A 24,501-nucleotide genomic window follows, 5' to 3' on the forward strand; every position below is an offset into this window, starting at 1 on the left:
TGACAAAACCCGAGGAAGAGGCCGACCCCAGTCATCATTAAAGACTTTTATTCTTCCAAGGCACAGCAGATGTGTTGGCAGGGCTCGAAGCTATCAGAATACATTCAGGGCGCGGATGAACACATCAAGTACACACGCATCTACACCCTGTCGCTCTCAGTGAGGGGTCAGTGACTGCTACGTGCTCAGTAGGCCCAAATAAAAATAACAATAATGCAGTTAACATTCTGTGCTGCTATTCAGAGCTCTGACCCTGACCACCACGGGGACGGCTCGCTAATACTGTTAAAGTGAAGAGACTTCACACAGACACACGCACATACAGATTCTCCATTTAACATTTAAATTGAAACCAGCCACTGTAAAAACCTATTGTTTAGGGAATGAAACATGCATTCGCTGATCTACTTGCATGTAATGTTGAGTTGATCCTAGACAAGACGCTACTTTGAAAAAAACAAAATTAATAATAAATCTAAAAAAAAGACATGGCATCAATGCCTGCTGTCATTTTTTTTTGTTTTCAAACCACCGGGGCTGTCTAAAAAAAAAAGTTTTAAAATAACGCTTTAGAGGGGGAGACTGCTGAGATCACACATGGAGAAAAATCTAAAACCTGGATGTTGGAAGGCTTGTCTAAGATCATTGGTTTTGATCATTTTAGAAAAATCCCAACAGCTCAACTGTTACAGAGAAGTGCAGACACAAAACGCTACAAGTAAAAACTCAAAGCGGAGTAAAAAACATTCATTATCTCTTTAGCTAGAAAATAACAGACCTCACAAGGGAAAGAAAACGGTCTGCATTATTTGTAGTAACCTGGATTTTGAGCTTTAAGATATATTTTTTTTATGAAGGAGACATGTACGTAAAACAAATCCTTTGGCATTATTCACTGTGCACGTTAAATAAAATGAAAACATAGAACTGAAAACACACATTGCTCATACTCATCTACCTTCCTCCAATCAAAAAAAAAAAAAAAAATCCCGCCTTATGATCGACATCCATACAGTAACTTTTAAAACGTATCATTTGTGTCCACTACACTTTTAAACCAGAAGACCTTTTAGTTCTTCAAGTATAAACATCACCGGTCAGCGGCGGCAATGCATCACCTTTGACAGATCTTTAGTTAAGAACAGCGTTAGAACTCAAAGTAAACATGAAGAGCGGGGAGCTCGTCGACTCGTACAGGGCTCCACACTTTAGTGTCGGACTCGGTGAATGAAGCGCACGGCTGCGTGTTCTCCATAAAACAAATATTGTATATACAATAGACAATAAGAAACTCTCACTGAATGCAAAGTAAACTTCATCTAGGAGATAAGTATCTTAGTGCCGTAATTCCCCCGTAGAAAATAGAAAAAATCTCCATGCAAAAAATATATATACCTGGGATTTGGATAAAGTCTTGTAACACAACATACCAAAAATATATATTAAAAAACTGTCTCCGTTAAGCCTGCGTGATTCCACAGTTACAGATAAAGGGAACTGGAGAGCAAAGCCGAACTCACTCCGATAAATGAAACCTGCACGGTACCAAGTCTAAAGCTTCCGGGTGCACACACACAACTGAACTACAGCGGAGAAATGGCTCAAAATCCTGCAGTATCCTCTGGAAGTCGCACGCTGCTGCTTCTCAACCGAGGTTTGTGCTGTCGATGCAGAGTTGAGAGTGTTGCTATCTTCAGGGGGCTGGGGGTCACGTTTATTGGTACCAGGGGGTCTTGCGCACCCAGCGGAGGGTGAATCCTGCGTCTGTGCGGATCTTGATGGAGGCCGCCTCTGCTTCTCTGACCGTCTCCTTCACTGACTGCATCAGATTCTGGGCGTTGTGGACCAACATCTCCGTGGCCTGGGCAGGGAAACGTGCAGAGGTGAGCAGAGGTGGGACAAAACGAGCTAACTATCAGAATATGTCAATCAAAAATAAGAGCATTATTTGTAAAAATCTAGTCACAAAAGTAAAAGTAAAAAGTCCCTTGTCATTGATGAATTATGAATGAGCCTTTTTTTAGATTGTTAACACTGAGTAAGCCGCATTTTACTCTTGTAGCTTGTGGTTGTGGGGTTATGATATGAATCTGAGGGTCTGTGATATGAGTAGTGTAGAGATTTTGAGGGGAAATGCGTCTTCTATTTTTTGTGGAACTGTGAGTAATTCACAGTTTACCTTGATTTTAGAAGCTCAGTAGTACATTTATGAATAGCATCAATTTTCCACTATTGTGTAAGTCATGCACTGAATCAATATGTGGAGTCGGTATCCATACAGACATTAAATGGGTCAGGTTTCATTTAGTCCCATTGATGCAGTCATGGCAGGCCGCCAACTCGGCTTTTAGTGCAGTATTATTGCTGTGAGGTACACCGATCAAGCACAACATTATGCCCTTCTTGCTAATGTTGTGTACTTCTCCCCTGTGTCTCGAAAACGATTCTGGCTCATCAGAGAATGGACATGGGTTTTCTGAGGGTGTCCTGCTGTGTCTGTTAACAGGATGTTGTTAGTGGGTAGGGGGCTTTGGGTCCTTTGGGTTGAAGGGAGAGGCCTCTGTGGATGATGCTTGTTCCAGTTTATACCACAGATACTTGATCAGTTTGGGATCTAGTGAATTTGGAGGCCAGGTCAACACCTTGCGTCCTCTGTGTTTTTTTTTTTTTTTTTGTATGTGTGTGTCTGTGTCAGGTTGCTTCCCACTATGGCGTGGGGGTGCCTGGTCTGGTCCAAGTGGGTGGTACATGTCTAAGTAACAATCACACAAATGCCAGGTCGAAATGTTTCCCAGCAGAACATTGAATTGTCATAAGATGATCAATGGCGGTTACTAACATCACCCTTCAGTGGTTTTAATGTTGTGGCTGACATATGTCTGCAGAGAATGATTTGGGTCCTTCATCAGCTCCAAGCTACAAGGTGCGTGTGGTTTTGCGTGTTTACCTGCTCTGACTCCTCTTCGCTGATGTTTGTGCGTCCCAGCATGGTGGCTTTGACAGTCGAGAGGATCTTCAGCTGGGTGCTGATGGTCGGGATTCGCTCACACACCTTTGGAAGGAGGGAGATGTGTAAATAGTTTCTGAAGGCGAGACTGTCTTTCAGTACGTGTTTGTGTGTGAACGAGCATGTCCCCACCTGCAGCAGGTTGGTTCTGATGCGCCTGTCGGTGCACTGCTTGGCCACCTCTTTGGCCAGCCTCGTCACTTCGTCCGAGGCCTTGGCGATGTCCTTGGCGCACTGAATCAGAGCCCGCTTGTTCCCGCTTCCACCACGCACCAGCCGAGACATTTCTGCCATTAGCAGAGCCATCCGCTTGGCCGCCGCGATGATGTCGTTACCCTGCGAGGAATGGGGAGGAGGTGGAGGAGGAGGAGGGAGAAGCTGTGATCAGACGAGCATTCCTTCAGAAAAGAGGTCTGAATAGAAGTATTTTTTTATGAGCCGTGTCTCTGCACATTGGCCAAAGAATCAAATGAAGGACTATGAAAGCGGTGGCAACAAACACTTCGACACTCGTATTAATGAAATACAAAAGCAAGGCAGGCGTTAAATGTAAATGCGTGTTCAGCTGCATGCAGTGTCAGAGTTACCACATATCCTTCAACCCTCATGGAAGAAGATATGTAATCTTCTCACCGTCTTCCTCAGATCATAGTCAACCTGAGGTCAGGGCCCATGAGGTGACGTTCACAGCGTTGCAGTGATTAGTACACACCCTGAGACTAAGATGCAGAGGCGGGTGATCGTACTGGGTAAGCAGGCGGTCTAACGTGAAAGCTTAAGATCACCTGGGAGCCTTTGGGAAACTGCCATCCTTGACTTCACAGCTTGCAAAGACAACGAGCGACTGACAACAGCGGTTATATATCAGTGCTACTGAACCACTTTACCTAATCGTGAACACTAGCGAGGGATTTGTGAAGCCAGTTTCTCCACGCGGTGCAACAACAAACAAACTCGCCATTCTCACAGTCCTCGACCTTTTAGTGCAACCTTAGCGTGGCCTCGGCCGCGTGTCAACCGCCGTCTGCTTACAATGCAACGGCAGTAAAACAAAACAGCAGCTGCAGCTGGCTGGAGGTTTTCCGTGGCGGTGGCAGATGCAGAGCTCATCAGTTTGCACAGCCCCAGCCACTGTCAGCTAGTGCTCCGGAGGGTGTTTTCTTGTCCTGCGGGGCTTTCCGCTGTGTTGCATGCGTGGACGTATGTGTGAGTGTGTGGGGGTCAAACAGCACATTACAACCCTCCCTTTTGTCACCGTCTGACCCACATCTGGTTGTGTGTGTGCGCTCATGAGCATGTATGTGCGCAGACCTTGCTGGACCACTTGCGCGCCTCCTGGTGGAGAGACTGGGCAGCTGCCAGAATGGGTTGATTGACAGGCTGGTTGGAGGGCATCATCAGCAGCTCTGGCTCATAGTCATCCTCACCATCAGTAAACTCATCTTCATCATCTACCTCCCTCTCCTCTACTGCCTCCTCATCCTCAGGCTGGGCCAGGCAGGGAGGGAGGGGGAGTGTTGGTGGTTGGAGGAGGAGGAGGAGGATTGATTGGGATGGGAAGGGAAGGGGAGGGAGGCAAAAGGGGGTGGGAAGAAAAGGAGGAGGAGAAAAAAGGAGGAACGTGGAGAAGAAGGGGAAGGAGAAAGCCAGGGATGGCAGGAGGGAAGGAAGCATGGGAAAAGTAGGCATTTAGTACAGTATGAGAGGTACTGGATGGAAGATCACAGGACAGGAGGAAGATACAAGCACAGAGAAGGAGCGGGAACAGGGGACTTGGACGAACAGCCATAGAGAGGAAAAAAAAAAGAAGAAAGCGGAGCTGGTTTGGGAAGGAAGCAGGTGGATGATGTCCCTGAGGCAGTGGCTGACAGTTTATGAAGTATTTGCACAATCAAATAAGGTAACCAAAACCAGAGGTTGGCGCCCTCCCACTTTATTTAGGAGTACACTGGAGTGTGACCCAAGTGTTATATAATAGACGTTTAGCACCTGGCTTCCAAAGACACCTTAAATACGTAGACCATAAAACAGCTGCAGAAAGATAACAAGAGGAATTCCTGGATAGGAATATTTATACGGACTAACTCTCCTTATGTGCACACAAAAACATCTGGATGCACGCATACAAAACGTTGGCACACTGGGATGAGAGGGAACACAAAGTCTACTCGTACAGATGAAAGGGGGGGCTGGATCATCTCTATGCAGATGACTGCTTTTCTTATCTTTTACTTTGTGCATGTAAGCGTCCACGTGTAAGCCATTAAGAGCCTTACACGCTCACAACTTGAACAGATGACAGTTTCCAGTTTTCCTCTGAAATTGGAATCAAGTCACTGATCTCCACATTTCAGGACGATTTCATGGAATTCATATGTTCACAGAACTCAATAACCTTAAGAGAAACAGTAGTAGTATCCTGCAATTGTAACCGTAACACAGTAGAACATGAACCTTTATTTTTTGAAATGATATACACATATATGTGTGTGTTTGTGTGAACTGACCTTGCTGGACCACTTGCGTGCCTCGTCGTGCAGCTGCCTGGCTGCCACCATCATGGGCTCGCTCAGCACCTCCCCGGCCCTCTGCTCCGGGAACTCCTCATCCTTTTCCTCTGGAGGGGGAGGCCTTGGTGGAGGCAGCTCACCTTGAGGCAAGGGGGGCTTGGGCGGCGCCCGTTCATCACTAACCTGGAAAAACACACATTTACATATATGCTTTGCATTATTTCTATTGGAGAAGTTAATAATTCAATGTCACCAAATCAAAACTAATGAAAATCCACTTTTCCTGATCCCTATCTCTATTCCTGCAGTCAGTTTCAGTGAGAGTTGATAAGGAAATGGTGAGCCAGAGGTTTACTGTGGATAATCTTGAGTGTGTGTGTGTTTGAATGTGCTTACATGGAGCTGGTCCAGGTCAGGAGGTGGAGGAGGGAAGTCCGGCTCCTGAGGTTGGAAGGCTTCTCGAACCTTTCCAACTGCAGCCAAGATCCTCATACACGAGTCCAAATAGGCTTTCTGCAGACCTGTGATGAAGAGGGTGAAGCACAAAGCAAAGTAACGAGACCTGCGTCGTGCTTTGTCACCGCGTCACCTTGTGTCCGTCCTTTACCTTTATCTTGTATGTTCCCAGCCACTGCCTTGGCATCCATCACCATGGGTGAGATGGTGTGTGAGAGGATGTCTGAGGCACGTTTCACAGTGTCCCTGAACCGCGGGTCTTCGGAGTTCTCCATTTCCCTCTTAGCCACTAGCAGAACCCGATTAGCTCGTCTTGCTATGCTCGTCGCCCCGGCAACAAGCATCTGAGGCTGAACATTTGCCATGGCAACTCGGCACTTGTCGATGTCTTTCTTTATCGCCTCCTCAGAAGCATTTAACAGGGATTTGGTGTCGATGGCCTCGTCCACCAGACCTGCAGACGCACAAACACATGTCAACCCTTCTGATTGTAACGTAGTTTAGGAAATCGTTGCAGGCTGACATAGCAATTCGCTTATTTAAAATGCGAAACTGTTGCTCATTTATCCTGCAAAATAAAATCCTCACCGGTGAGTTTCTCCACGTTGTCAATCCACTGGTTCTTCATGGTGTCAAAGTGCTCATACGCCGCTTTGTTCCCAGGATTCTTCAACAAGATCCGAGCGGCGGACGTCACCTGGACATCAACAAAGAAGTCACACTCAGATTGTGTACGACGGCCAGATATTTCATGAAGGTGTTCATAATCATGCAAATCAGACACGCCAAAGCAAACAGAGGCACCTGTGGCGTGAGCTCTCTGGCATGTTTCACCGCAGCATGTATGCCCTCCACCGTGCTCTTATTGGCCGTTCCCACGGCAGCAGCTTTCTCTGCGGTCGCCCCCAAACGGCCTGCGTGGGCCTCAAAGTTCCCTGCGCGCTCCTCGAACACCTTTGACAAACATTAATATTAATACAGCAAGACATAATCCTCCTCATGTACTGTACAACCAAAACATCTGTGTCGTGTAGCGCCAGTGCAAAGGGCCGCCTGTATTTTTGTACATTACCGACCTCCTGCCTGTTTGGTGCATCTGGAGGAGCAGTTGCTGCCACGGCCAGCAGCTTGATGGGGGTGGTGGTGTCGCTGAAAACATCAGACACCTCCTGGGTCATCACCTCCTGCATGTGCTGTCTCAGGTCCTAGGAGAAGCGGAGACTGCTGCATCAGTCCACTAGGTGGAGCTCTTGCACCTAAATACTCATTGATAACAGCATGTACCACACACACACTTAAGACTCCATGTTTTAGCGCTGCACCATTAGCACAAATACTCTATAGATTTCGTGCTTTCTTTCACTCAAATTTGTAAGAAGATATATATTTGTATAATTGGACTTGTGAGTATAGTTTATATAATAATGAGAGCGGAAGTTGAGTTTCAGAATGTACGAATGAATACGTGTCTGTAAAACGTTGAGATACCTTAAGGGTGTCCTGCAGCTGTGCTGCTATTGCTCGTGCGTGAGGAGCCTCAGCCTCACCCCGGCTCGCCATGTCTGCCAAGGTTGTCATTAGAGCCTCTGTTCGGTCGCAGCGCCCGGCCATGTCCTGCCGGTACGGCCCTAACAGGCCTGCCGCCAGCCTCCTCCCTTCCCCAACCATTCCTCTGATTGCTGCCTGACCTGAGGAGTGACAGAGGGCAGGGGTCACACGACGCTTATGTACTGGCAATCTTGTGGGTGTTAAATAAAACCCAGAAGCAGCTTTTTCAGGTCCAGGTATTTAGACTCTTTAATTATATTACGCTATTTTTGTATTTGCTGGAATCATGGTCTATGTCAAAGGGTGAGAAATTATTTCACTATTTCCCGCAAATACGATAACAGATTACTGCGATTTGTCATTCGTCATGCTGATCTCATTAAATTTCTAAGAAGTCACAGTCATGGTTTCACACATTTATAAATATCTATTTCTGTAGTTGTCTTCTGAGAAATGGTATAGTGTCCAGGTACCTGTGTTCCACTGAAGCACCTCACACTCTGCTCCCATAGGGAGGCATGCGAGAAAATAGGAAACAATCAAGTGACAAATCAGGACGACAACATAATAAAGGATGTAAACAATACAGTGCTCTCCAGCTGATGGTCTGGTTAGTCAGTTAATGATTCATGCATGAGATATTTCACTCTGGGCATTTAAGGAAATGGCACAGTCACACTCAGAAATGAAAATTTCACGCTTGAGAAACCGACTCTTTGCAGTCACGTCGCACAACACAAACCCTTCACATGATGCAAGATGACATATTCGGTGGCTTACAGCACAGGGCACCAGGTTATGCCTCACCCCACACATAGTTCATCATCCACGTAGCTGACGAAAGGCACGGGAGTGCTTATTTTTGAGACTAACCACTACGCCAGCCGCCACGAAAAACCCTTCTCACCTACTCCTCTGTCGTCCACTCCAGGGTTGTTCACCCAGCGGAGGGCCTGCTCCATCTTCCCCTCCAGAGTGACGGCTGGCTTGGCCGGTCTCATGTTGGCCACTGCTCGGTTAGTTTTTGACTGCAGGTTCAACAGTGCCGCCCCGATCTGCTTTGCCAGTGCACGGGCCTCCGGGCTGTCCCCTTTACCCCTGAGGCACAAAGAAGCGGATGATTATTTGAGGGGCAGAAAGGTATAAAAGCCATGTGTGATCTTATGAATACAGACAAACCCATTAAGTCTCATTACACCCTCAATGGACACCACCTCAAAGGGTAATACCACTCATTCGACATCAAGGCTGATGCCACTTTTTGTGCAGGAAAAATAAAGATAAAGTTTGCATTAATGGCTTCAATTGAAAATGTAGTATTTATTTTGTGGTCTTGTACAGTCAGTCCTTGAAGGATCATTCAAGGATAATATATCTACTGAGGCACATGCTGTATTATAAAAGTACAATCTGTTCCAGAGTAGAAAGTGCTTGATAACACCTCCAAATCCTCCCGTCTACTAATGCAGCCACATTTCCTCCTTTTAAAATTCAGATTGCCGGCTCCTGTGTGGATCTGCTCAACACACAGGATCACAGGGTAATGCACACGCAGCACATGAAATACTTAACAGTGACTCTTCTCGCCGTCCTTTATAGGAAAAATTGGATGCATTTGAAATTAATTTTAAATATTAAAGCCTGTTGTGAAAATAAGTGGTATTTCCCTTTAAACTCTTCACCTTAATGTCTTAAGCTGTTACCAGTCCTGCACCCAAACACCTTCACCCCATCGCACCATATTCAAATGCTTAGCAACCTTATCGGAGGACTGACGCCCAAAGTTGACAGGCAACAACACATTTTCCAGGCAGAAAAAATAGTGGGGGTGTGATGTTGCAGCCTATGCCTAAAAAACAGAGGTTCTAAGGATTACACAAGTATTCACTATACATCCTCGACCGTGCATGTGCATGTAAGAGGAGGGCCGACATACTGTCTGCGTAGCTCCTTGAGCCTGGCGGCGAGCCCTGCGATCTCGCTTATGGAGCGCAGGATGTCATCCCTCTCTTTGGGGTCTTCACATAGATCGGCAATGCGTTTGGCCTCTGCCAGTAGCGCTCTGATGTTCTCCTCTCCCTCAGGACCTCCGTTGGGATCAGCCAGCCATGCCTGGAAATGCACACATGCTGCATGTCGTAATTCATATTTGATGAAATAAGAAATCTTCACAGAAACGCTACAAGAGCAAGAAAAGGTGACTAAATGTTGCGAATTTAACTCCCTGGAAATCCAGAAGAGCCCTCAGTTGAAACGTGCTTGTGTTTTTTTGTGTGTGCTGTGAATGAAATGTAAAACAAAACCACAACCTGGAAAATAAGTAGAGCAAGGGGGACACATACGGGACAAATATAGTACAGAGAGGAGGCACCATACTTCTATTGTTTTTCTGTCTGACCTGTGCAGCATCCAGCCTCCTGGCTATGGCCTGCTTGGCATTGATTAGAGCCTCCAGCCTGCGCGCAGCGCTGTCCACTTTGCCAAATAACAAGTCTAAGCCCTGTGAGCACTGGCCTGCTCGCTGCATGCACCCCGGGGTCGGGCCCTGGCCTCTGTCAAAAAAGACAGACAGACTCCGCTGAAGGGTGACGACCAAATACATTACATGCACGCAGTGAGGAGTACGGGAAGCAATACCTGGCCCGTAGATCCGCAATCTGGTCGGTCATTTGCCCCAGAGCCTTGGAGGTTGCAAGTATGTCTTTCCTCTCCTTCCCAGTGCACAGCTCCCCCACCTTACCAGCTTCATCCAGGATCACCCGCAGTGCCACCTCGCCGGGGTCTCCTAGTGTCGGCGAGATCGTGGAGTAACGTAAAGCTCTGATTAGGGGTTTTAGGTGAAGACAAACCAGAAAACAAACAAACGGCTGAAAGGTCACCTGGCTGTCCGTGAGGGTCTCGGAGCCAGTTTTTGGCCTGTGCCATCTTCGACTCAATCAGAGCCAGAGACCTCTTCAAAGCCTCCATATCCTGAGGTGCAGAGAGAACACGGCGGTTGTTTAGCTTTATTTCAACAGCAGGGGGCATTAGTTAAAAAGATACAAGAATGCATTATGGCATTGGATCTGAATACTGCTTTATCGATAATGTAGCAAAATAACCTGTAAATACTGAGTATATCTTGCATTTGTTGGGGTCTATTTGCAGCTTTTGGAGGTAAAAGTCAGTATTTATGGCTTTAGAGTGACCTGTGTTCATGGTAATGAAAGACCAAGACTTTATTTTATCTATCTATCTATCTATCTATCTATCTATCTATCTATCTATCTATCTATCTATCTATCTATCTATCTATCTATCTATCTATCTATCTATCTATCTATCTATCTATCTATCTGTCTGTCTGTCTGTCTGTCTGTCTGATAAATGAGTACTACTGATTATAAAGGAAAGAGAATGAGACATTTGTTCCACTTTTGGGACTTGAACTTCACATCTTAAAATGTCACCAACTCTTCCACTGCTTCATACCAGATGGGAAGCCAGCAGAAGTGTTTTCCAGCTCAGAGGAGAATGAGCCGCTTAAGTGGAACCGTTCAATACAGCCCATCCATTATGGATGTGTCTGGACACCAAGCAGCTTATTTCTATAATTCATGACCCGAGAGGACCACAGTCGTCGTCGTGTGCCAGTGCTTTCCCTCACACTGACACTAAGTGCTTATCACAGCTCATACACGGCGTATGCAGTTGTTTTTTTTTTTTTTTTTTTTTTTCCACAGCAAGAGCACACACATACGGACACACAAACAGAGAGATCATTGTCTGAGGAAGTTGTGTGCAGAGAAACATGCAGGGTTACAGGTTCGACAAGTGAAACGGATCCTTTTACCATAAATGATCTGCGATGCTTGTTCCCTAAACAGTTCCCAAAAGTGTCTCTTCAAGAACATCCCACTGACAGCTTAATCACACAGTAAACATGAAGAGCACAAATAAAAATAAATATACCATGACCGAGGACAGGCTGAATTTCTGCAGTTAAAGAATAAGCAATTGAGCTGAACAGCTGTCATCTGTTTCAAGCCATTTGACTCAAATGGACATCTAGAGACAAACAGATGCACATGTAACAACACTGTGATGAAGCAGTGAGCGTCATCACATCAGGAAACGGTCAGTTAAAAACACATGGCACACTTACTGTTAAATACCAGCGTGACAGATATACAGTACATATATATATATATGTAAGCATGTGGACATATTTCCTTTTCTGTCTCTCTCACACACACACACTTGCATGCTGGAAACTGCAGAGGGGGAGAGAAACAGGCTTACCTTCTACAGGGAGGAAAAGAATGGAGGAGGAAGGTAAAGAAAGAAAGAAAAGAAAAAAGAAAAAACGAGTAGTTATACTAACGAGAAAAACTTAAAGTGGAGTCAGAAAGTGAAGAGTGACTTTTTTGTAGAGGTGCAGCTCAGTGGGGGGGCATGTTGATAGAGTGCGTGGCTACAGTCAATGTGTGAACACGCACTGCAAAACAAAATCTGTAGACATGTGGGGGTATTTGAAGTTTTTTTTTTTTTGGGATGAGAGGGATAAACTGAGGAAAGTCTTGGTGCTGCGTGGGTCGTACCTTGTTGGCCCAGGCGTCTTCATCCCACGTGGTGAGCTGTAAGACTCTTATGATCTCGTTGATTTCAGCGCTCATCTTTTCAAAAGTGAACCTCCTGTTCCTCTCCGCCTCCTCAACGCCAGCGCCTCGGCTGCTCTTGGTTGAGACGAAGATCTTTATAGCTGAGGACAGAAATACGAGTATTATTAAAATCATGACATACCAGCACATTATTTATTTAAAAATCCCTTAAAACAAGGATCGTTTTTGGCCGCCACCTTTTCCAGTGAAAACAAATACAGTTTTCTCAGTGCAAAGTGGGAACTAACATGATTAAATTAGTACTATACCAAAACAAGGAGCTGAAAGACGCTAAAAGGAAGAGGAAAACAGATCATCTGTATATTTATCGGCGGGGTTCTCAAGTTTTGAGCTTGAAGTGAGATTTTTTTTTTTTCAATGAGAAAAACTATTTTCTGATAGGTCGCTGATTCAAGCAGAGCAGCTAATCTCTTTATATACAATCTATGTTACTCTGTTAGCCCTGTTTACCAGTGCAAGCTTTGCTATTTAGCAATAATATTAGAATAATGTGGTCTGTTGTTGATATAAAATATTATTTATTGCCTTTGAAGAATGCATGGATTATAAATGCTGAAACAGCTCTTCTTTGTTGGCGCAGGATGTGCAGCAGGAACGGGCGCTAGCGGAGCTGCCAGTGGGCGATGTATGTGTGTAGCCAGCCTAATGACTGTAATTATCAGCGTTGCTATAACAACTGCTGGATGCTCGATGACCTGCGCTGTAGCACGGTCCCACATGCACACCTGAGATGAGAACGGGCAGCAGCTCCTTGACAGTGTTCATGGAGTTGACCAGCATCTGTCTGTGCTCTTGGTGCGTCAGCTCCTGCTGCCTCTCCTCAATCATCTTTGACATTTTGGTCATCCCTGCAGAGAGGAAAAATGGGACAGCGAGAGAGTTAGAGACAGAAGGCAGCAACTGTCACTGACTTAGGTTTGGGCACCGTTCTAATTATTATAAATATCTGACCAGGACAATCGATGGCGGCGTCGATCAGGTGTGAGGAATCCTTGGCCTAAGATTACCTCCAGTTCATTATGCTACAGAGCAGCGACAGCACGACTGGCCTGTTGCCGCTGATGATAAATAGCCTGCTCGTGTTGATGAAAGGACCCCTTAATTACAGCATCTTTGTGTCAAAGGAGCAGTCAGTGGTTAATTCAGTTTTATTATTGTGACATACGGATCGTTAACCCAAAGAGTCGTCTGAAACGAAGGTCGATTTTACCATTTTCTGTTTCGTGAGGCTCTTATAAAACAAACCCACTGCTTACAAGAGGTTTGATTTATTCATTATTCATGTAATTTTAACAGCAACTTATGAGAATTTTATATTATCAAAACTACAACTAATTTACTAATTTACACTAATTATGATGATTATGATTATGGTTCAATCTGCTAATGCGCCTTGATTAATCAGTCCAGAAACTGGAAAAATTCTGGCATTTTTTACTTGAAAAATTATTATAAAGCACTGAATTGGGAAAATGTTCTGAACTGAGACACCGGTGGGCTACAGATTACTGCCTGCATTTCAGTGGCATTTATTACTCCCTTGGATAAGTAACAGTGAAGGATTCTGTGAGTTGTCTTCACTGAGCAGCAGCTATAAAACAGAGTGTCTGGCTTTTAGAAAAGCTCCTGCTGACCTGGTCCGAGGTTCTTGGTGTAAGTGATGAGGTCCTCCATGGTCTCCACCACTTCGGCTACTGTCAGATACTCTAAGATGCCTTTACACACACGGATTATCTTGCGCACCTGGGACACAAAGCACACGATCATTAAGCAGCTTAGGTCGCTTAAAGAGGCATGAAACAACAAGAAAAAAAGATAATTGGCGGTTAAGATTAGAGCCAAATTTTATCATGATAACAACAAAATGCTTTCTGTTCATGAACTGTTTTTAGACACTAGTTAAGTTAATCTGTTGTTTGTGTGGTGTCTTTTTTGTGTGCGTGTGTGCGTGTAGTCTTGTGATGTACATCTTGTGACTGCGAAGAGCTGCTCTTTCAAAAATGAGGCTAGCGATGAGACATGGTGAGCATAATCACGTGGCCAATGTGATTCTACTTATGGAGCTGCCATTGAACGCTTGGAACACACACAGGGGCAGCAGCCACACACAGACGCACAAACACACATCCTGAGTTATGACAGGGGGAAGTCATTTGATCTCAGTGATTAGATCTTGCTGCATTTGAGACTCTATCACGGCTCTAAGCAAGAGTTCCTCCTTCCTCTGTACGGCTATATAAAGCTTTATTTCTCTGAAAGATGCCAGTCTTCTGAAGTAAGGGTGATTATCGGGACACATGTGTGGATATAAAAAGCCAAACACACACACACACACACACACACACACACACCTCTGCCTCGTCGAAGGTGAGGAGCAGGTCGGACGTTCCAGACAGTATCCCTCTGGATCCGTCGATCAGGTAATCTCGTGCAGGAACAGAGTATGGATCTGCCTTCAACATCTGAGCTGCCTGGACGAGCTTGGAGCTGGAGTTCTCCACCCTGGAAACAAAACAGCCAGTTTAGGACTTTGTAACCAATTGCACACCAATAACAATCAATCAGTCGCCCTGTAAATCACGGATCAGACCTGACACCCATCAAGAAAAAGCAAATCAGCGTGTAACAGGGTGTCAGGAAAAGCTGCCATGCTGCACAGAAGGAGAAGCGCAGCTAGGGACATATCTGAAGAGATTTATTTTTATTTATTTTCTGGGTTTTGCCCTTTAAAGATTTCCTCCCCCGAATTCCCTGTGTAATCTAAGATTCAGTTTATACGGAGCTGTTTATATGGATTCAGAATGATGTAACCTTGGATTCTGAAAATCTGCAAACTGTTTAGGATTAAAAAAATAAATCTTGTGCTCTCTTAGAGATCTGTGATAAGCTTAGCACGTTGAAGGAGGTGGATTTTAAGAGCATTAAAAAAAATAAAAAAATCAATCCAGGTCCCTCCTCTTTCTGACCCCCATTGGTCAGGGTATCAATGGCTGCTGGTTCATCTATATTTAGGCAGGTTCACATTCCCACATGCCCCCTCCAAAGCCCTGTGAGTGAGATTTATGGTGTAGCGCCCCACGTCTGTGTGATCGAGCAGCGAGAGGAGCGGCATGTGGATCCGCTTGAGGCCTGGGCCCTTTTTCTGTCAAACTGAACTGAACTGAACTGAATTGGAAATTAAGAAACAGGGCAATGAAAGAAGAGGAAATGAGTGAGAGAGCAAGCAGCAAAAGAGATAAATGTCCATAAAAATGCAACACATTCATGCAGGCAGGCGCAGCTTTATGTCCCAGGACTGCTGAGTAGGAGTTCACAGCCAGCACCCAGAGTTCATGTCAGCTCTTTGGAGGCAAGCTGGAAAACAACAAACAGCCTCTCAGCGGTCTGGATGCAGGAGCCGGACGGTCACCCGGCCTCAGCCTCAGAAGTGGCTCTTTGTTGCGGCTGGGATCGCCGCCATGTTTCCTAACACTGAATTGCCTGGAATCCTCTTTTTAACAAGTTCTCTGTCCGCTGAGATAAAGTGGATCGCTTCCACAATTTTGACTCTGGGTGGCTGGTGGGTGTGAGACGGCGGGAGGAACACAAAGGGACAACAGAAATGTTCTTTCTTCTGCAGACACAGACTTACTTAATGAAAGCGGGAGGCATGTCTCTCTTCATCAGCTGGTCTTCTGTTGTTTGAACCGTTTCCTTCCCCACCTGCAACAGATGGACCATTTATTTCATTATCATTAGCTGCCCAGGAAATGGTATTCAAGCCAGCCCTATTAATAGCGTGATGGGTGCGTATCAATTCACACCTATTTCAAACACGCATGCATGTCATATCTGGGGACGCAGCTCGCGCCCCCGGTTGATTCTGCTGTCTATTATTTGACACGAGGAGACTTTGGAAGAGAGACACTCATGGTGTCCTCCATGAAGTGAGGATCCGTAGCACGCCTGACCCCGCTGATTTGACAGTATAGCGCGTCTGTAATGGTTTTCAACATTAAATCAGGCACAAATGTTACTCGACGTGGTGACAATACACGTAACGTGGACCACGTTTGTCGAACAAATGGAACCTGGCAGACAAAACAATGAGTATTGATTTTTCTTTCAGAGTTCCCTCCATCTGTGGCCCACCCAGTGTTTTCATGCCTTCAGACTCATTTCAGCATTAAGAACATTTTGTCAAAGAAACACTGTCACTCTAAAGCACGGGGTCTTCAGTGGACCCCTAAACTGATGGAGAAATTAAGTAGGGACCCTCTACCAGTCATATGTGTTCTTTAATAAACTTGGCCTAGTGCTATTTACAAATATACATTATTATCATCATTTTGCATTCAATATTAAACTATTAAAATAATACACAGGTTCAAACATCCATTTTTTTTTCATTTCAAACATGTGCAACAGTAGGGTGGTTGTGAAACTGCCATAAACATGAACATACCTGACATAAACATACATACATACATGAGATTTCACCTAGGGACCGAACAGGCTTTCTTTAAATTTGTGAGGGAAAATTAAAAAAAAAAAAAAAATATATATATATATATATATACATATAAAATGTGTAATCAACCAAAACTTTTGCGACCCCCCTGCGGTACCTCAGCAGACCCCTTAGGGGCCACGGACCTCACGTTGAAGACCTATACTCTAAAGCCAACTCCATTTGGGTGATTTAAATAAATATAAATGACTATTTCGTACTGGCTTGTTAATCTTTACGTTATAATAAAACACAGGAACTAACTACATACAGCTAAAACTGTGCAACTTAATTTAAATTCTGTTTGACAGCACAAGCCAAAATACTGTAATATGCAGCGTAATATTTTCAGTTTTCAAACATTGTCAGCTTTGACTTACATGCAGCAAATGTTTGAGGTGAGACACGAGTGTGACGTATTAGTTCTGTCAGAAGCCAGAAACACGGGAGCTTCGAATCTTGCCCGAAGACCACAGACCTCGTAAATCACACACGCAACATATACAAAGCCGCACTGAGAAGAAAATCAATCACGCTCAACTAAACAGCAACAGCAGGGTGACACTGCTACTTTCTCCTGCAGATGTTCAGAATGCAGAAGTGACGCAGCTGGCTGAAAAAAAAAAGAAGAAAAAAAGAGGCCATATGGCTCTACCACACGAGACGCAACCTATAACACGCACGAGTATGCAGCCACTCGCAGACACACACGGGGTCGAGATGCAATTACAGCGAGATGATGACATCAATCTCTCGCTGCTGCATCGGTGAAATTTGGTTAATAGACTTTCTGGCTCCAGAGACTCAGGAAACAGCCGTCGCACAGAGCGTATCTGAGGTCCAAGCAGTCTCCTCTATGCATGGGTTTTATTTTTTATTTTATGGACAGTAATAAGCGCTGTGGGGGTTTTCTTTTTTTGGACAGATGTTGCAATCTCTGGCCATGTGCTAGCATGCGGGTGATCAGTTATGCTACCAGCAACCACCCATGAGGACCAAAGGTTTTCAACTGAAACTGTGAAAACTTCATCATTTAGGTGATGAACTCACCGGTGGTCACTCCTATGTAACTGTGAGTATGTGTTGGTAGCTGCCCTTTAACATCCGGTAGAAATTACTTTGAAACTGGTCAGTAAAATAATATCGAGAAGACAGAAGAGACGTAAGTAGGATTAGATCACATAAGTGTGAGTAAAACCAAGAAAAAATACCAGATACAGCTCAGTTCACATGATCAACAAGTATGAGTTCATAAGGTAACTGATTTGGCGGAAATTATTCATAAACCCAAAGAATACTACCACTGAGATTAAATCTGCTATCTCCAGAAACTCTGAATCATTTTGGTATGTGTGAGTAAGACAATGCTTAACAAAAACTACTAACGTTACAGTCAAGCATTGAGGTGCAAATCTGGATAAACTTTGATAACGTGATTTGGGGTGAAATCAACCAGAAAATGAATGCTATTGAAGTATATCTTTTAGCAGGATAATGATGCAACGCACCAGCCCCTGTTGAAAGAAGATTTTGCCAAAGAAGAAAATCCAAGTGTTAGAAGAGCCCTCCCACAGCCCTGACCTAAATCCCACGGAGCACCTGTGGGATGCCGTGGAGGAAAGACATGTCGTCTTGTTGATGCTCTGGCTTAAAAGCTTTGCTGGCTAAAACACGGGGGGAAACTCATACAGAAATACTTCGGTTCCAAGCAGATGTTGTGAAGCTACTCAACTAAACAATAAAACATCTGGGATCTTGAGGGAAGCTGTGACTGGATATCAGCGTGCTTTCTGTCTGTCATCTCCAACTGTTTGTCTGTAGTTTCATAATTTGAAGCATAACGAAACATTTTAATGGAATACTTCTCATAGCACGTGTTTTATCTTGCTTGGAAATAAATGTAATTTAACTAGATAACGGTAATATAATAATGTAAGAGTGGCTTAAAACAGTGTATACTTTCTGAGGCTGCCATGGCCATTTCCTCCTGTGCATCAACTGCATATTAGTCAGTGATGAACTTCTGTTTCTGTGAGAAGCCACAAACACTGAGATGCGTCTAGTCTGAAAAATGCCGGGAGACTTCCAACTCTAACTTGTGAAGAATGCAGCTCTACAAGTAGAGCGCACTGTGCCAGACCCCTCCCCCCCCGCGACGGACGCTACGAGTCCCGTCAGGTGACTGATCAAAGAGCCGCGTGAGCTCCCGAGTTTCCTGTAAGCAGCGACGCTCTGCATCGACCGCTCGATACATTATTAATGCACAGCTAAGTGGTTCGCTGGACACACTGACAGCGTGTTGTGTGTGTGGTTGTACATCCTGAGAGTTTCATTGAGAAGTTAATCACAACTGACACTAAACGCACTCACAGGATCGGCTCTGTTTCATGTGCAGGTTTTATACTTTCATTCTGAAACAACATTGGATTATATACTGCATCACATTAAGCAATATATATATATATATATATATATATATATATATATATTATAAATGAGTCAGGTGCAATCTTTTCTTTTACCTCGGATTTTGGTTTCGATCAGTCCCCATTGGAAATATCTGAATCTTTGCAGCTAAGCGCTCCGATTTATTCACCAGATCACTGACAGTTTTCTGTTGTTTGGTGCTGAGAAGGCTGAGCCTGTTTTTTTTTGTTTTTTTTAGAGTCTGAAAACCTTTTCTCTAAAAACAGCTACTCCTGCTCTGAGTGAAAAGTAAGAGAAAGTCACGGGCAGTAAAACCAAAGCGAAGCACTAAAATGTGCCCAAGCACTGTGTGAAGCTGGGGCTGGTGAAGACGGGGGATGTGGGACCAACTTGGTTATGATACATTGTCGCTTCATCCACTGTGCACACAAAACCTGAGCCACTGATTATTAAACAATAATAATGTTCAACTTAGTGTCCATTAGCTCAGTATTTGAAAACTGCAGGTGAAAAATCAAGAGAGAAAAATCTAAAAAAGAAAGAAAGAAAGAAATCAACGCTCTGTTCACCACGACGTCCACGTTTAGTGCCATCGTGTGCGTGGGTAAACCGAAAAACAAGAAGCAGGAATTGCACACCTTGTAAAATAGATGTAATACTCAGCTAGCCAATGGATGGATTTCATCATTTATAGTAAAACCATTTTGCAATTCTGCTGTTTATTAATATAAGCAGGGAGAAGATTTGTGGAAGGCAGACTGGGAAGCAGAGGGGGACACACAGCCGGAGTCCTCCTGTGTCTGCCAAAGAATGAAAAGAGATGGCTCATATTTACATGGGAGAGCAGACTGAGGATAGTTGCAGTGTGTGTGTGTGTGTGTGTGTGTGTGTGTGTGTGTGTGTGTGTGTGTGTAGGAGGGTGGATCGAGGCCTGGCAGAGTCTCGTTTGAAGACGCCAGAGACACTTTCCCTCCCTCGCAGGGTGCCGGCGTCCAGCTGAAAGTGTCGTTTTCTCTTCCTCTCTCCATCCCTCCTCCTCGCCTTCTCGACTCATCGTCGGCCGTAGTCGACGGTCTCGCTCCTCGCAGGCCTCCTCTCCCTCTCTTCAGGCTGAGTGTGTGGTTACTTCACTCAACGGTAAATCTATTTATTCCTTCCTCCAGCCTCCCCCCACCACCACCCCCCAGGCATACTCAGGATCTATGTTGACTCCTTAGGGGAGCCTCTACTTCTCAAACACCACTGCTCTGTCATCAGATGAACATCAGCAAGTTTTAACACCGGCAGCAGCATCTTTTGCATGTTTAGCCGAATCTGCATCAACCCACGCAGCAACCTCTGACAGATCGGGGCTGACACCCACCTTGTGTGTGTGTGTGTGTCTCAGTGACCTACATTTAAGTGCCCACCCCCCCTCACAGCCAGCCCACCCTGGACGTGGTTAACTATGTAATTGTATCAGTGTCCAGTGGGACTCTTGTGGTGAAGGCAGCATCTTGCCGTGTACTATGTTGTATCTTAACACCAAATTAGTGTAGACACGAATCAGCTGTCTAAAATAAAGTGCTCAGAAGTATGGGAGTCTTTTACACCCAATCAAGTTTATCTACCCAGCAACCAAGCACAGCTGATTGTACACACTCTGTTCTCAAGCACCTTTTGTGCTTTCTGTCAACACCATCTTGTCACCCACTTCTTAACTCCTACTCCTCTGTTAGCAAAGACATCATCTCTTCGGAATGAAGAGATGATGTCTTTGCCCCCACAAATTCACCAGCGTGTGCTGATATTTTATTTACTTTTTTCAGAACAGTGCAGTTTTAGGTGTCTGGGTGAACTATCCCTTAACTCCTCCCTGTGCCGGCCTGCGCTCAGTCCCGATCTCTAACTGCAGCTGTGTATATCTCCGTCATCCGAGACCCAGTGACAAGCCCGAGGCTGCCATTAGCCTCCTTCTGCTCACTGTCTGGATGGATCAACTGAGCGGATCGACGAGGACAAGCCGAGAAAGAGAAGCGCGCCTGGTAGCAGCGGGGCGCCAGGGACTCGGCGTGGCTGGACGGTATCGCATGGAAGGGGATGTTTCATTATTCCACACACCACAGTGATTGAGTTCAAACGGAGGCACCCTGCGTTCATTATCAGTTAATGAGATATTTATCGAAAAGGATCTTGCGTGTCCTTGCGGAGGGAGGCGGCAGCAGTGGCACAACAACAAAAGATGCCATGTTCACAACTACTTGATGGGACTATTTCTAACGCTTATTCTTCCTCTTATATCAAATCATTGAGTCCACGTTTTGCCTACAAACCTTTATAAACCACACCAGAGGTTCTGAATGTACAGGTCACACTTCAAGTAAGATTGTTTTTTTACAGTAAGATTTTAGATTGTAATGTGACATGACATTGAATAGATGGGTTTAATTTTTTTTTCTGATCCTCACAGATGCAGAGCGTTATCACAAAAGCAAGTGAGTGCTTTTAGATTTAACCAGCAGTAGCTTTCCCCTTCCCACCCATCACATTTTGGCACAAATACACACGAAACCAGCTCTTTCTTTGCAACGTCCGACTCACAATGTCAGTGTCATAATGTGGCTTTCCTTCTGTCTGTGGCTGATTTCTCCTGAGTGAGTGAAGCCCGGTCGCCCCTGCACCAACAACAACAACAACCCTGGATCAGCATTAATGATGTGGCCTCTATTGACTTTTCTGGGCAGTGTACACAGGGGAGACATCGGCCTCTCGTGTGCACAAAACTACCAAATGAACTCAACAGGAGTGGGAGTGTAAGAAAGGACAGAGGAGGCGAAAGTGCAAAAGGGTAAAAAAAAAAAAAAAAAAAAAATGGGAAGGAAAGATGAATAACAGAGGGAGAAGGGCAGAGGTGGGAGGCCTGATAAATGACCAGTGAGCAAATCTTCTCTGTGGAGGATATTATTGCTGAGTTTGTTAATAAACCGCAAAGTCTGCAATAATCGAAGTCTGGTGAAGCCGAGAGAAATACAATACAGCTATTTCTATGGCACAAGTGACATTTAGCATTTTACTGATCTGGAGGGGGGAGAGAGGGGAGGGAGGGTGGTGGGGTGGGGGGGTGTGTGTGTATGTGTAAGAGAGTGAGAGGGATGTGTGATTCAATCAGCCCTCGTTTCTTCCGCCCTACAAACTTCATTGAGCTGCTGTCCGATTGCTAATTTGACCAAAGTTTGACATGTGTGCGCACAGAAACGCACAAATAAAACAAATGCACGCGCTTAACACGCATGAGCGTCAGCCGCCTGTGTGGCAGCTTTATATCACATTTAAATGGAGAGTGGGGACCATGATGGCACTAACAGGACCATTTATCCAGAAGTCGTGTATATATAAATATATATAAAAAAAAAAATGAGCTGCTCCGAGGACAGTTTGATGAGCTGCTATTCTAATGGTCTATGTCACATTAAATAAAGGCTACTGTCACACTAGTTATTGCACCAGTCGGTCTCCAGAAATGCCCTGCGGGTTTGGAAGTTTGGGTGATAAATGTCACTGGATGCAGACACTTTGACACTGAGCTCACTGTGGATCGACGCCCAGGTTTCAAACTCGGGACTCACCCGCACAAGGTTGCTGACTGCCGCCTGCACCGCGGCTACCGGCACCGTCAGATCCGGGATGGCTTTACCGTCCACCTCCCCCTCCTCGTGCATGATGACCAGGTGGGAGATCTGCTGGGCCACCGGCTCCAGGATACTCTCGATGGTCTTGGTGTGAAACACCGGCATCGTGAACGACTTTTACCGCAGCCCCGACAGAAGAAAGGCGGCTGGTCGCTCCAGCACTGATGATCCTCCTTCTCTCCTCTCCTTCTCTCCTCTCCTCCCCACCGACGCCGGCAAATACGGAGTTGTCAGTCCGGCCCCTGAGAAGAAACCCTCTCTCCTCCCGGTGTGCACCGTCTCCTGCGTAGAGCACCTCGGAAAAGGCTGGACTCAGACGGTCGGTGTCCTCCGGTGGGAGCGACCCAAATCGTGACAGAAGGAATCACCGCCCTCCACCCAATCACAGCCAAGGAATACAGCTGCCAAGCTGGTTGGTGTTGGTGCGCACTGACGCTCTCCCTGTACGCGCACACACAAATCATGCACACATAAACACACAACACACACACGAATGGGAGCTCTTCCCAAATTACGTCATGCATGCCAGTGGCCCCAAAAAGGAAAGTGTTCGGGTAACTTAATGGGAAGAGACTGGGATTCCAACATATTGGAGGTCTTTGGAGAGGAGGTGCGACAATTACGAGGATGAAAGGTTGTAAACATAGCTACGCCTTGTGGCTCTTCTCCCTGCAGCCTCATAAAGGTCAGCTTCACATCTATGAAATTGTAGACTACATTAGCCGGGAGAGCATGATCTGCACCACTGTCTCTGATGCAGAAGGAAATGGTTTAAATGAAGCTTCAAACCTGCATATGACACATGATCTGGTGCGTTCATTAAAAGGTGGGTCAGGAGTTCATGTCTCCAGGCCTCAATGTCCAGGTCTAAATAAAGACCAAGGATTCAGTTTGCTGCTGGCAGAAGCTGGAGGAGTCTCAACGATCACTGCACAGCACCCACACGCTGTTTCTCTAACTTGACACAACAGATAACAGCTAGATGATCAGCCGCGCCACTGTTTCAGCGTTCACCTCAGACTTTGCATTAAAAATTCTGTGTGCATTAGGGTGCGATCATTCACTTTCGCTCAATAAAAATAACTGAGTTACTCTATAATCTAGTTTATGGGAGCGTGTGCACTGGTTTAGTTTCTCTCTTTGAGTTTGTGTGTTTGTATGTGTGTGGGAGGGTGGGTGGTTGGTTCGTTGGGAGGCTGAATGTGTTGGGGAAACCAGAGACCCAAGCAGCAAAAAACAGCAGTATTTATACCCCTGCTTGAGACCCTGCGTTGGCCAAAGAGCCCCTTTCTGTATGTGGGTGTGTGTGGACAAGAGGCTGCTATCCAAACCAGACAGACTGGACACTCTGGTCATCCCCGGTCTGGTCTTCGCCTCTCCTCTGTTCTCCTCTTCTTAAGAATTGTCCTTAAAGAGGAGTAGCATTTGTACTTGCTGCATCTCAACCCCATATATGGATTGAGGCAGAGTAGGAGAAGCAGTAAAGTAAACTGGCGTTTCTGAGTAATCGAGTGGGGGCAGGACGGCCTCTGATTGGCTCCGGTAGCCCTGCTGTGAACTATCTGTATATGTGGACTTGTCCAAACAGACTTTGATAGAAGACATGGCGGCAGGTTGCTTAGAGAGGTTTTGAAGTATTGCTCTGAGTACTGACGCGATGACCAGCTGGATTGCAGTTGTTATACGGCAATAAAGTGTACTTAGATGCTTACACTATAATTAATCTGTTTGTCGT

At 45.3% G+C, this 24,501-nt stretch overlaps 1 protein-coding gene across 7 annotated transcripts; it reads right to left on the reverse strand.

Annotated features, from left to right (window-relative positions):
- Nucleotides 1-31: 31 nt before the first annotated feature.
- Nucleotides 32-23,190, reverse strand: LOC125018749 (vinculin-like). 7 transcript variants are annotated; one of them, XM_047602988.1, is made up of 24 exons: nt 22,704-23,183; nt 15,814-15,884; nt 14,534-14,684; nt 13,817-13,925; nt 12,908-13,030; nt 12,102-12,262; nt 11,803-11,805; nt 10,401-10,491; nt 10,159-10,306; nt 9,920-10,073; nt 9,458-9,633; nt 8,429-8,619; nt 7,995-8,021; nt 7,462-7,661; nt 7,050-7,178; nt 6,778-6,927; nt 6,562-6,670; nt 6,125-6,427; nt 5,914-6,038; nt 5,515-5,700; nt 4,319-4,495; nt 3,140-3,343; nt 2,948-3,052; nt 32-1,861 (listed from the first exon to the last, which is right to left on the reverse strand). In XM_047602988.1, the coding sequence occupies exons 1-24, from the start codon at nt 22,869-22,871 to the stop codon at nt 1,715-1,717; spliced, it is 3,408 nt and encodes a 1,135-aa protein (XP_047458944.1). In that variant the 5' UTR covers nt 22,872-23,183; the 3' UTR covers nt 32-1,714. The 7 variants fall into 7 exon arrangements, with proteins under 7 accessions (XP_047458944.1, XP_047458948.1, XP_047458945.1 ...); XM_047602992.1 differs by lacking the exon at nt 4,319-4,495 and having other exon boundaries at nt 22,704-23,190; XM_047602989.1 differs by lacking the exon at nt 11,803-11,805 and having other exon boundaries at nt 22,704-23,184.
- Between the last annotated feature and the right edge of the window lie 1,311 nt (nt 23,191-24,501).

Source organism: Mugil cephalus, chromosome 13 (assembly GCF_022458985.1).
Source record: "Mugil cephalus isolate CIBA_MC_2020 chromosome 13, CIBA_Mcephalus_1.1, whole genome shotgun sequence".
NCBI classification, from domain to species: domain Eukaryota; kingdom Metazoa; phylum Chordata; class Actinopteri; order Mugiliformes; family Mugilidae; genus Mugil; species Mugil cephalus.

Bases quoted from the DNA above. Each gene is read 5' to 3' on its own strand.
- LOC125018749 (XM_047602988.1), bottom strand. From the start codon at position 22,871: ATGCCGGTGTTTCACACCAAGACCATCGAGAGTATCCTGGAGCCGGTG. The intron at 15,885-22,703 runs GTGAGTCCCGAG...CATCTGTTGCAG, and splicing joins CAGTCAGCAACCTTGTGCGG to GTGGGGAAGGAAACGGTTCA. The intron at 13,926-14,533 runs GTGTGTGTGTGT...TTTGTGTCCCAG, and splicing joins TCACCTTCGACGAGGCAGAG to GTGCGCAAGATAATCCGTGT.